Below are 13,004 nucleotides of genomic sequence, written 5' to 3' on the forward strand. Positions count from 1 at the left end.
GTCATCGCACATACGACAAAAATGGGTTATTCCAAAAAAATTACTTTCCAGCTGGAAAACTTTAACGTACACGAGCGTACCTGATCGAACCAATCAGTTATTCTATCCTCCTATTTAAACAAGGATAATCCTAATACTTGATAAATAAATTAATATATTAATAAAGGAAGAAAAATATTCTAAACAATCAATTTCAAATCACTCGAGAAATTTTTAGACAAGACAAAATGCAACTAATGTCTGAGATGCTTGGCATAAAATTATTTTTCCGTTCTACAAAGTGAAATGGTTTATATAATTTGAGTCGATGAATATTCCATGCGAATTAACAAATTTTCCAGTTCTTTCATATCGCGACGCTTAGAGTTACGGCGAAGCACTTCAAAATGAAGAGGTTCTTTGAAGTCACGTTTGCTCAGCTAAAATCGTCGCGGAGGAAGCAGGAAAGCTGCGGGAATGATAACGCCGCCGAGGAATTTGCCTGCATCCTCGAACTTACGGCAGACGTACATTGTTCCGCGTTCACCACACATTCCCGGATCTTGCTGTCAAATTTTCCCCGTGCATTAACGAGACGAGACGTACTGTCTCCCTTGTTAATATTAAATTCTACACGATAAAAATTCAACAGCAATCAGAACTGACGCAAATAACACGTGAATTTATACATTCGAGAAATTCCATAACACGATGGTAATTAATGTGACAAAATTTCCTTAATAAAAGAAACGTAATAGAAAGCATTGGTTGCAAAAACATCCAGTGATAAACGTGGTCTATCGTATTTCGCGAATATTTACGAGCTCTCGGGTCAGAAGCGAGGAAAGTCGCTGCTCGACGTTTCAACGAGAAGTAAAAAATTGGTTGGATACTTAATATATTAAACATTAGATTGTAATATTTCGCACTGTACACAACCTTCTCTGAAATTGGTGACTTCCTACAAGGGAAAATGGAGCCGTAAATTAAAATGAGAAGGTAGGGAGGACGGAAGGAAGAAAATTGAAGTGTTTGATCGTTGCGGTCGGAAGCGGTATAAATCGAGGCCTTATTAGCGCGTCGCGATGGTCGTGGAAAAACTAATTTTAAATCTAATACAGGGCTGTGTAAGTAAACACATCGACGTGTCGCAAATATCCCGGGAGGGCGCGTTCGTCGCACGGCAGGATGGATAATCGATTAAGTCGAGGTATATCCACTTATCCGCTTGCTCTCACACCCCGCAGAGCGCAAATTCCAGAATCTCAAAGAGGCGGTACACGAGGTACCTTAAGACGGAGTGGATATGGCGCTCAATTTGCACGGATCCTTGGCTAAGCCTCCAAAGTGATAACCGATCTACTAGATGCAGCCGGGGCGGATCACGAAGTTCCATAACGCGTCCCGTTACCTGCAACCTACCCTCGTATCCCTAGTAAGACACGCTCCGACGAATAATTACCACTCACTTACAACGGCGAAGCCATAACTCTTCCATGTCAAAGCTCGCGCTTGTATTGCGTCGCGATATGATAAAAAAACGTAGAAATTAATTATGAAGAACTGCGTCTTTAAAAATATCCTTAAAAGATTACATTAAATTATGCAATCCAGTCAAATGCATTATTATTATTATTATTATTATTAAATTATGTTGAAATAATAGAAATGGTTGCACGTGAAATAATTTGTTGGGAAGATTTAATGCGTGGAAAAAGTACGTCCGAAATACTGGTACATCAAAGATTGGTTGGTCGTATTCAGTGGACTTGACGTTGGGTGAGGTGCATCACCGTATTACATCCCCGTACGAAACCATCATGCCACCTCGAGGATGGTACGCGTGCACGAAGCAGGGCGTGCCGCCGTAATCTCAATTCAATTTGAGAGCACGTCGTCGTGCAACGAGGAGTCCCTTTCGTGATAATCTCCGCCGGAAATACTAGACGGCCGAAACTTTGCGACTAACCCGATTTTCAAGTAAATTTCACTGCCATTAGGATGACACGCCATGGCTCTTAGTCGGAGTATCAGCGGACTCACTTGCCATGCACGTGTACCTGTCTTTCGCTAAATGCGGACATTCGAGGAGGAGTTTAATAGCCGCGCGATATTATCATCAATATTTTATTTGAAAATTATTTAAATCGATCCCCATTCCAATCAGTTATGAGAATCATTAATCAATATGATTATTGGACAAATCGGATCGAATGAAATAAAGTATAATTCGATAATAGTATTATAGTTGATATGTCGAATTATTGTTATTATATAAGACCTTCTCAACTCGATACATCGTTCCACTAGACTCGACAAGATTAAAATAATCAGATATGGTAACATGTCAAACGAATTAGCATCATGAATGTATAAAGTATACCGTGAAAAATGTAATCATTATATATCCACTCCCGATTATTCCTTTTTTAAATAGAAACAAAAAAATAGAACATACGCTTTATGGCGTTCAGAGAGCTTGGTAACAAATCCTCGTTGGAAAACAAATATAGTAGACCGACGGGAGACATCACGGAGGAAGCGGTACATCTTAAAAGTCCCGTAGCTGGGATCCTTTTAGCAAATTACGAAGTTATCGGAAAACTCTCCCGAAAGGGGACACGCCTCGCGGCATTATATTTAATAACGTCCAATAAACGTTACTCTCCGCCACTGCTTTTTCTTCTCCCATATTTTTCTCCTCTGCTCTTCTTTTTTTCTCTCCTACTTCGCTCGCGCCCCTTCCGTGTTCGTTTTACCCCGCTTTCGTTTCTCTGCTCCGCGCTGCACTTTCTCTCTCTTTTTCAGCGTGCCGCTGCTAATGTTTTTACTTACGTCATATTAAAACGATTGATTTCGTTCGCGACGTGTACGTCCCGTCTCTTCGGAGATACTGCTCCGCACCGAAAACCGATATCGACCACTTTCAGTCTGCCGCCATTAGCCCCGAGAGTCCTGCGGCGTAACACAGGAATTTGTACATCGATCCACCCGGTTTCGAAAGTGGTCGCAAAGCTTGTAGTTTTCGCGACGATTACGTTAACACGTTGTCACACGCAAATTTTTTCACGGCGACCGTATAAATGACCGTGAGTCACCCGTTGCAGATGCATCGTATCTCGTTTTTCAGACGATCACTTTATCATTCAATAATTTTATTCGCACTGCAAACATTGACTTTAATTATTTACTAAATGTTTCTTAAAAACTGTGACGATTCTCTCTTTGTTACACAAATTTTTACGAAATTAATTCTAAATACTTCTAACTGCAGAAAATAAATTATTTCGTTTGCTAATTATTTTTTTCTACTTTTTTCTGTATACTATCTTAAGTTCTTGAGTTCTATTATATCATATTTTGCGGACAAATTTCTGTACGTCAAAATGCATTTTTATTTAAAAAAAATCTATTCTGCTTTTGTTAAAAATCTTTTTAGTTTGAACAAGTGACGAGTCTTTTTCAACAGGCGAGATATTTTCCATCCGGAGCAGGGCGCTTGTATGGAGTAAAACGTTCATCCAACGTGTTGAAGTCGTCAGGACGTTTTGGTCATGTCAAGGAAGCACGGAACGAAATCTCGCGTGCGCGAAGTTGCAGAAGGGGAGCAATCGTACGGAACGGAACGAGGCGGTAAGATATACGGTGCGCCAGGGTGGGACGGATGGGACAGTGATGTGCAGCTGTATTTATAGTATGGATTGTGTCTGCTTGGCAGCTCGCCATCAGATGAACGGCTCTCCTAAGAGCCCTACGCGAGGCACGAACCAAGCAGCGGTACGTACGAAGTGCTATTGATAACTATTGTCTCCACATTTATCCACGAATCGCTTATTCCCTCGCGCAATCTTTCGACCACCGTCCTAAAACCGAAAAAGAAAAAACGCTTTTCTTTACGCGAAAGAGCGACGACTGATGGCAGCGGCGATGGAAGTCTTTTTTCCAGTCCGAAGCTACCAATAGCGGCGGGGATGAATCACAATCGGTTCCGATCGGTACTCGTTCGCAAGCACGACCTGGCTTTTATTAGACCGGCTGACACCGAGGATCACTGCCAAACTAGGATCGCGCGAACAATAGCTTCCACGTATCGTCTCGGCCGGGCAAAAATAACTACAGTTGCCTGCATTTCCTATCGCACTCTTTTTGCATCAAAGTTGAAGCAGAGAGAGAGAGAGAGAGAGAGAGAGAGAGAGAAAGAAAGAGAGAAAGAGAGAAAGAGAGAGCAAAAAGGAAAAAAAAATTCCATCAATGTTGGTTTAATTTAGAGAGAAACTTGCTGTAGACAAAAAATGTGAAAATATGTGTTTTTATAGTAAGTTTATGTATGTAAATGATTTTGAAGTAATAAAAATAAAACAAAAAGTGAACAAAACAAGCACGGGAGTATCCTTATTGCGAAAAGCGAATTGGCGATAGCGTAGTTTTAGGATTTCGAGATAATGTTTCTGGAAATATACTTTACTTCCCGCGGTCGCGTGCCCAGAATCCATTTCCGTCGTCCAAATACCTCATCCCCCAGCTTCTAAGATTCCCAGACGACTCCGAAACATGGCGGATCAATGATCTATTCGCTCCATCTTATGCGCGTACCATACGATGCGTGACATGTCGAGGGAATTTTTATTATTTGCAATCTATTCAGAATTTAGATGCCAAAATGGATACCCAAGATCTGAAACCTTAAACTCATTTTAAAAGAAGATTTCGCTCCCAAAATATCAAAAAAAAAATTTTTTCTCTACATCGCTCAGTTTTATAAATTAATCTTTCTTTATACGTAGCGGAGAAAAATTTGTTACGTTACGAAAAACGATAATATTTCGCGACAATTCCGTCACTCCTACTTGACAATAGGAAAGAGAAAGAGAGAAAAAAATCCTTTTTGTAAATCTATATTAATGTTAGAGCACATATTTCGCGCTTTCTGAAAAATAAAGATCACAATAATTTTTCTAAAGTGTTTTATATATATAAACCATACTTCTATATCTTTTCCCGACTCTATAAAAAATCCCAAGTCACCGTTCCGACCTTTACCTACACCAAGTGCAGCACCGCCATTGTTACCGTTTTAGCTTTTTTCATCGATTACCGTTACCCCAAAGAGGGTATCCCCGCGAAGCTTAACACCGACTCGAGAACCGTACCGTCCTTGTCTCGCATATCCCCCTCGTATTCCTAGGATTAGAGCTGGCTTTAATGCCCTGCCGACAAGGGATTTCGAAGGGTAATTGAATACGGACACGCCGAAACGTCGCGGTTAAAAGTTCCAAGTGTCCTGCTATCGCTATTCGCGCGTGGTTTCGTCCAGTCTATCCATCGTAGGGCGATCGACTTAATTGATGAAATTAGATCCCGAGGTTCAACTGGACTTCAAGTGTCCCTTTAATTACGTAAGATAGCAATAAAACGCCTTTTGGCGCGCGAACTAGCGCATGCATGTTAATTCTTTCTGAGTGACCCGGCGAACGGAGCCGGAAGCAATGTCCCCTTTTTGTGCCAGTTGGTCCGTGCTTGTAGGCGCTCGCCGCTGATCGATTCGGCGGGATTCGGTTTTGATCTGTCACGTGGAAAAAACCGATCGCCCTCAACCGAGTATTCACTGTCAAGCCCCCGTAGCCGGGTGGATGAAGATTATTCGCTTGTAGCTCGTACTCGCCCGTAAAAATATCGAACAGCCACCATTTCGGGTGGCATACGTATAGGCCTATACGAAACGACAGCGCGAATATTAATGTGTATACGGCGTTTCGTGATTCGATAAACACAGGGAAACCCCTACACTCAAGGAGAAATTCACATCATATTTTGGTCAATATATAATGTGAATTTACATGATTTTGACTTTTCTGTTTTCCTTGGGAACAATTACAAATTAACCGATGAATTTAAACTGTGTTTATGCGTTCTACAGCGCCCTACAGGCTGATACATTATGCGCAGCATCCGCGTTACACTCGCAACTTTAATTAATACCATCAGACAGTGCAAAACTCGCTGCTGGAGCGACTTCCGGGGATGATCGGTTGCATCCTCTGCAGAGAGCGAACGATATTTAACGTGGGCGAAAGATAGGTCAGGTCGTAAAAAGCCGCGGCGCGCACAGTTTATATATGCATACATGTGGGGACATATTGCGATTCACACAAGCCTCTCTCCTTCTCTCTTTCTCTTTCCCTGGCATCGGCTGCTTCAAAAGGAGCAGCCAGGTGAAGTGTATCTCGGTACATATATATCTCGCGTACTCGGCGCGCTCGGCGGAGGCCACCTTCGTGCATGCACGAGTAATTCAGGTGATATATCGATGGCGCGCGCAAAGCACGTTATTTTTAGTTCAATTTGAACGCTCGAACGGCACCATAAGCGAGAACGCCACGTACGTTATAATATAATATAACCGCGGCGGGTGTGACGGGGGAGGAAAAATGGGCGACGAGATCTACGAAGGAAGGGGAAAAAGGAGATTTCGCGGACAAGCGTCGCCGAGATCGTTGAAATAAGCGTCAACCATAGTTGCCGCGCGGTGGAAACTTTCGCGCCTCGGCATGGCGAGAGAATTTCTTTTCTTCAGTACGGACGCGCGTGCGCGCGCGTGCCCATGAATTACTTAATAATTCCATGAAACGCAAATTCCCCCGTCGTCGTATCGGGCATAAAGATGGCCGATTATCGCCCCGTCAGCGATCCCCCGTTCCCCCCGAGGACCGAACGTCGCGCGGATCAACTCTTAACTGCTGACGTTGATAAACTCCCTCGGTCGTGTAACGCGTTAAAAGTTGGAAAAGCCGTTTCGCGCGAGCGCGATACCGAGGAAAGGGAAGAATTCTATCGAAATACTTTACGAAGTCTATATTCGACGGGAGGTCGTTGCATTTATCGCCGAACCAAAGATATTTCATCAACAGAATCGATTCTAGTCGCGTTTCGATGCACATCGTTGAACTTCGCCGACCCGTTTAATAATAAACTTGACAATAATGATGATAATTTTATCAAGTTTATTCATTAATGTTTCATAGCGAAGCACAAAAAAAGAGCAATTTTTCTAAACTGAACCTAAACAGGGATTTACATCTTTTCCGAGAGACTCGGTAGGGGTATAGTAGTCCGTGAGGACAAAAACGGAGTATTTCGATTGCGGGATGAGCTGGACGCCATGAAAGGGAAGCCGTTTAGCATTGTTAATATTTGTCGAAACTGTATATTCCACGGTAGTAAGTAAAAGCACGCTAATGGGAAGAGATTAAACCCGCGTAATTATTTCGCAGTTGAAGAAATTTTGCTCGCATATATTTTCTCATTTCTCGCTTTTATTACTCTTACGGAGCGGTTCGGATCTTATTGAATCGTACAATTAGAGAAAATCCGCGTTTATATATATCTCATTGGCGGAAAGACTGTGCCTCTTCGTCGACGTTACGCGGGCACAAATCAAAATCAATAAGCCGATTATTGGCCGCGCCGAGCGGAGATTACGCCGCTATGAATCGACACCCAGGACGAGTCGGAGTGAGCCACCGGCACGCGCGATTCAATCCCGCGGGTTCTCCCGACAGGCGGACATCCGTCCCAGTTCCTTTTTCCACGCGCGCGACGCGAGAGAGGGTCGGCAACGGACAACGGGGCAAAATGGCGCACATGGATGCGGAGAGCGCCGACACCACCGCGAAATGCTATTCGCGCATTCGTTAGCGACGCGGATGAGCCTCGTCCTACCCGATGAACAAACGAGCGCCCTGACGGCGCGCATTCAGCCGTCTGAAGTGAAAGACGCGAAAGACGGCTCGTTTTCCGCGTAATTTCATCCGCGCGGCGCGGGCGACGCGCGGTATTTTCTATACCGGAAGAGAATTTATCAATAGCGCCTCGCGCGAACGTGGCGATGCCGCCGCCGGCGCCGCGCGGCGCCATCGTACGAGACGTTACGATAAAACGAGCCGTTGTGCAATAACGACGCGAGATGATTATACTAAAAAAAAAAGGAAAAAGAGAAACGCTCAAACGTTATTTGAAATTTAATGCGCGCGAAGTGATATCGTCGCGAAGTGATTCTTGCAAATGTATAATTACGTATAGGATTATAAATTTCACCTCTTTTTATACATCGTTACATACAACATTTTCTCTTTGTAGAAAATAATTGAAAAAAGGGTATATTTATTTCAACAAATATTATATTTATTTCAATAAATATCGCTGCCCATGGTATTTTCAGGTTTAAATTTCGCTATACTACAAAAAAACATACAAGCGAACAAAAGAGCGCGGTATTTGGCGCAACGGGGCGAACGTCAAACAGGTTTTTCTAATCAAATTGCGATCGTTAATATTTCTGGCTGTCAAAATTTTCGTTTCAACGGTAAACTAAATATTCATAAATTCCTCCGATTACACGAGCCACACAAGTGCTATTTCGGCCGCAAAAATCTTCTCAAAAAATTTAATAATAAATCCATTATAAAAGACATATTTCAAATTTTCACAGAATTAAATTAAAGGTAATGTGACAGAAACGGTAAAAAATTCTCAGATAGAATTTTAGATTGGCTTGATTATTACTACAATTTCCTATAAAAAATTAATTGTGAATTAAGAATAATGAGACACGACAATATAACTTTTTGTATATCAAAGCTTAAAGATATGGTTTTGTATTAAAATGTACGGGCACGTTTCACGATTTCCATTTTCTATTGCTAGCCTGACAAAATGGGACAAACTATGGGCAGAATGCCTGAAACGTGGGAGGGTCTCCTGGAAGAGAGAGATCGCGTTCTACACTGGAGTTCCGAAGTCTTGGCAAGAGTGCAAGATAATGTTACAAATGAGGATACGTTTTTAATGGATTACGCTGACGAAAAAATCGACGCTAAAATCGATACGTGGATTAAAACCAATCGGACGCGGGTTGACGAGACGCTCAATAAATTTCCAAATGCGACAGAACAGCTCAAAAATATAGTTAATGATGGAATCGAAAAGGTGAGAGAGAGAGATTGACATGTCTTTTCTTTACCCAAAAAATATATATACGTATACGTCAATTAGCATTGAAATTTTTTCCCTAAACTTTGTAAAAGGATTTACTGGAAATATATATTGCAAAGATAGAGATTGTTTCTCGTGTAATGTTTAGCTTACTGAAGAGATACGAGCAAAAACAAGGAAGGATTATCAAAACGCATATAACGACATTAAAAAGTTCAACAAGAAGGTGGATCAGTTGGGTTCGGATGAAAGAAAGATTCACGCTGAAATACAAAATCTGGAGGCGGAATGCGCGGGTGACGCGCAAAAATTTAAAAAAAAATTCGGCCCGTTGCGGGTTAAAGTTTTCGATAATTTGAGAACCGGCGAAAAAATGATATTCCAAGATAAAAGACTGAAAGGCGATTTTACCAAAAAAGTATGAGTTTTTTCTATATCCATAAAACCTGCGACCTCCATAATATCTCCTGATAATTCAATTGCGCTTACTCATCAGACTTACGATATTGATCACAAAAACTCTGCCGAGTGTGTGAAACGAATCGACAAATTGCTTAAAGACTTCGAGAAATGTGCGGCGAAAGAGGGAACGTAAATAAAGCGGAGGAAAATGTCTCGTCGTCAACTCGCGCCTTCGCACGTGCGATCGATAACACGTTTATAAAAAAAATTGTCAAAAAATACAATAAATTTTCTTCTTGAGATAGTACCTTGCTTTGTGATATCAGTTTTATTCGAAATCATTACGTAGGAAGGGAAACTTCGGCCATCTATAAATTTACATTGATCAAGTAACAGAGATAGATTCGCTTTTGAATGCTCTTGTTCGATTTCCCGTTCTCTGAACAACCGGTTGCTTATCGTCTCGCACGAGATAGAGGATTCATCGATAATCTTCCCATCGTAATTTGTGGCGTAAGTGAAGGGAAAAGGAAAGAATCGATGAAGGTCGTTTTTGCCTGATGAACGTCTAGAACGAAGAAACTGGATTATACAGGGTGTTCCGAAATCGCCGGGTGTCTCTTTCACCGCGCTATGATTCGCTTTGGAATCAATCTTTTTTCGGTAAAAATGTCAAAGTGTTATAAATGTACGTAGTCTTCGAAATTCATATGATTCAAGAGAAGGACTTCTAAGCTTTGAAAGGGATGAGCTATGAGGGGTCATAAGTTCTCTTCGATAAATTTTATGATGCGGGATTAATATAAATTTAATAGGGAGCTTATAAAGATATACAATATTAAAAAATCTGAACGATAATGACAAATAATGTTCTCGACATATTGGAGGAAAGTGTCCAGGAAAATTAACAAGAACGGTGATTCCAAGATTACTCTGTATAACGAGATATAACGAGATTAGAGCTTCTTCTCCGCTTCTCCCTGCAGGTTGCGTCACAGATTCGAATTCTCTTCAACGATCGATGGATCCGGACTCGCAGAGTCATAGAATAACGCTAGTACTTAACCTTCACGATTCCTTCGGGACTCGCTATTACAGATCCTTTTGCGTCGCGTACCCTCGAGTCTCTCCAATAGTGATCCTAGAATGCCACACTCCAGATGACGGGGGCAACGGGATCGGGAGAGAGAAAGAGAGAGAGAGAGGTATATGAATATAAGACGATGCCGGATTCTCCGCATCGGCTTGGTTGGGATAGGCTCTCCCGGAGACTCTCGTGATCGGGAGAGCATGAGACAGCAAGTGGTTCACAGCTCCGTGATGCCGCACGATACGACAATCCAGGGGAACGTAACCGCACGACGTACCGCATAAGGCGACCACTTCTAGCGACGACACAGTCATCAATGCCAAAATAGTTGAACTATTTTTTAGTGGTTTCCAAGAATTTATTCCCGTTTGAACCGAAAGTATAGTATTTAATTATATCGACTGATTCAATTACATCGATTAATGGTGTATCTATACCTGTTCCAATAAGATTCTTAAAATTGCAGCACACTTTTAATGCGACTCATATTAGGATTATAGTGATTAAATTATATGCACAGGTAACGAGATTTTCAAACATAATAACTTTAAGCCAAATACGGATACACACTGCATAATGAAATCAATCTAGCTAAACGAAATTTTCAAAATTTAACACTTCCCATATAACTCGTGTTAGAGCAGTAGAACTCACGGCATCCAAATTATTCATGCACTATGTAATTCTGATCCCGTTTGAGAGAGAGAGAGAGAGAGAGAGAGAAAGCTGTAATATAATTTACATAATATAATTTATATACTGATAACTAGATTTGTATATCGAATCCATTATATCATATAATACATATGTGTATATATATATATATAAAAAAGTCGTGATAATTATAAAAAATAAAATAAAATATAGGATATATAAAAGAAAATAGAAGTTTTAGTAATTGAAACAAAAAATAATTCAATATCCAGAATAGGAAATTTTAGTTCTCATAGTAGGTTAAACTTTAAACTCATTCATAATATAAAAGTTACGAGTTATTACGGCTGTCGCAAAACATTAATTATGTAAAAGTATGTGTAAAAGATTACTGAGAACTCTTCTGTAAATCTCTTCTGCTTAACTAGATCAATACACGTCTGAATGCGATACATTCGGCGACACAAATACAAAGTTGCATCAATTATGGACGATTATATATTCCAGATATTCCAGATGTACATATCGTATTTAAATATTTATGATGTTGATACATATATTAATCATATTACTTTTAATATAGATAATAAAAAATAATTTATGCAATAAAGCATTTTAAATTGCAATGCTCGAAGTTTTGTCACCTTCTAACACTTGTTCATATTTTTAATACTGTGTACATTTTTTAAGTTACCGCAGTTTTTAAGAGTTTCGATTTTTGCTGTTTTTTTTTAAATACCGAAAATTGAAAAAATTTTTTTACATCGGTAATTATAATAATATATATATATATATGTATATATAATAAAATGGCGGTGATTTCAACGGTCGATAAAATTACTAGCGAGTTTACCGACGATGGACAATTATTTTGCGTGTCATCCTTGCGCAAAGGCCATGCTAATCTTCTCTGTATCGTTCCAATTTTGATGGATAATTAAAAAATCAATTTTGAATTCTTCTGAAAAATCAATGCAATAATTAAAATTTCGACAGTCAGAATTCTATAAGAATTCCTATGATTTTGCTATTCCAAAATTTATTTTTGAGAATACAAATCGCGTAAGTCTAGAGCCAGAAACTGATAAAGTTGTAATAAAATATATAAAACGTAGCACAAATCAAAGCCGCGAGTTCGTCTAACGCATTCGGACCACAAATTCTAGAACGATATCGTCTCTTAAAATCGCATACAAAGAAAGCAGGATGCATTCGTGACACGATCTCTATGAGAGATAGAGAAAAATGCCAATCTTATTTAAAAATGTAGGGATGTAAAACAAATTCTTTCGATAAAACACTAATCGACGCGATTCGCGGATTATCGTAATAATAAATTATTGCGCGATCTCTTATTTCGCTTCGTAATTACAATTATAAAATTTCCAGAAAAAGGAACTTACGCGAATAATGATTTTCGATAATTTCCTAACATGTCCGATAAAATTTCAATAATAAAATTTCCGATACACATTCTGCTACATGTGCGGTTTCAACGGTTTGACCTTATTACTTGCGTCACCCGATTATCCGAAGAAGAAATATGGACGTAATTCGTTTTACAATTACGTAACGTGTGCGTTTGCAAGTATAAGTATACTTATCGCGCCACCTTTAACATTAAAAACACGACTTCTCTACACGACCTTCAGTAGCCGTGATCGTCTAGTGGTTAGGACCCTACGTTGTGGCCGTAGTAACCCAGGTTCGAATCCTGGTCACGGCAATGCGTGAAAGCATTGTCACGGTGAAGGTTTTTTTTCTTTTATCTCGCATTAAATATTAACTAAACAATTATTTGACAGCACTATCACAGCAAATTTTTTTTCCCTTAATTTATTTTTTAAATAATTTATTAACCGTGCAAAATTGCGTGAAATTATTCTCA

The 13,004-nt window shown here is 40.1% G+C and overlaps 2 protein-coding genes and 2 non-coding genes across 4 annotated transcripts in view; 2 read left to right on the plus strand and 2 right to left on the minus strand.

Moving 5' to 3' along the window:
- Positions 1-13,004, minus strand: part of Mub (poly(rC)-binding protein mub) — a 147,701-nt gene that overhangs the window by 127,434 nt on the left and 7,263 nt on the right. The gene's annotated exons all lie outside the window — the stretch shown is intronic.
- Positions 8,176-9,764, plus strand: LOC143904202 (uncharacterized). The gene is made up of 2 exons (XM_077418645.1): positions 8,176-8,964; positions 9,119-9,764. Exons 1-2 carry the CDS (start codon positions 8,692-8,694, stop codon positions 9,392-9,394), a joined length of 549 nt encoding a protein of 182 aa, XP_077274771.1. The 5' UTR covers positions 8,176-8,691; the 3' UTR covers positions 9,395-9,764.
- On the minus strand, positions 11,968-12,067 carry LOC143904258 (U6 spliceosomal RNA). The gene has a single exon (XR_013258885.1). It is a non-coding gene; the product is annotated as a U6 spliceosomal RNA (small nuclear RNA).
- On the plus strand, positions 12,771-12,842 carry Trnah-gug (transfer RNA histidin (anticodon GUG)). Its single transcript has one exon. It is a non-coding gene; the product is annotated as a tRNA-His (tRNA).

The sequence above is a fragment of the Temnothorax americanus genome, unplaced genomic scaffold (genome assembly GCF_048541705.1).
Source record: "Temnothorax americanus isolate GAGA-0224 unplaced genomic scaffold, ASM4854170v1 Scaffold5, whole genome shotgun sequence".
Taxonomy (NCBI): Eukaryota; Metazoa; Arthropoda; class Insecta; order Hymenoptera; family Formicidae; genus Temnothorax; species Temnothorax americanus.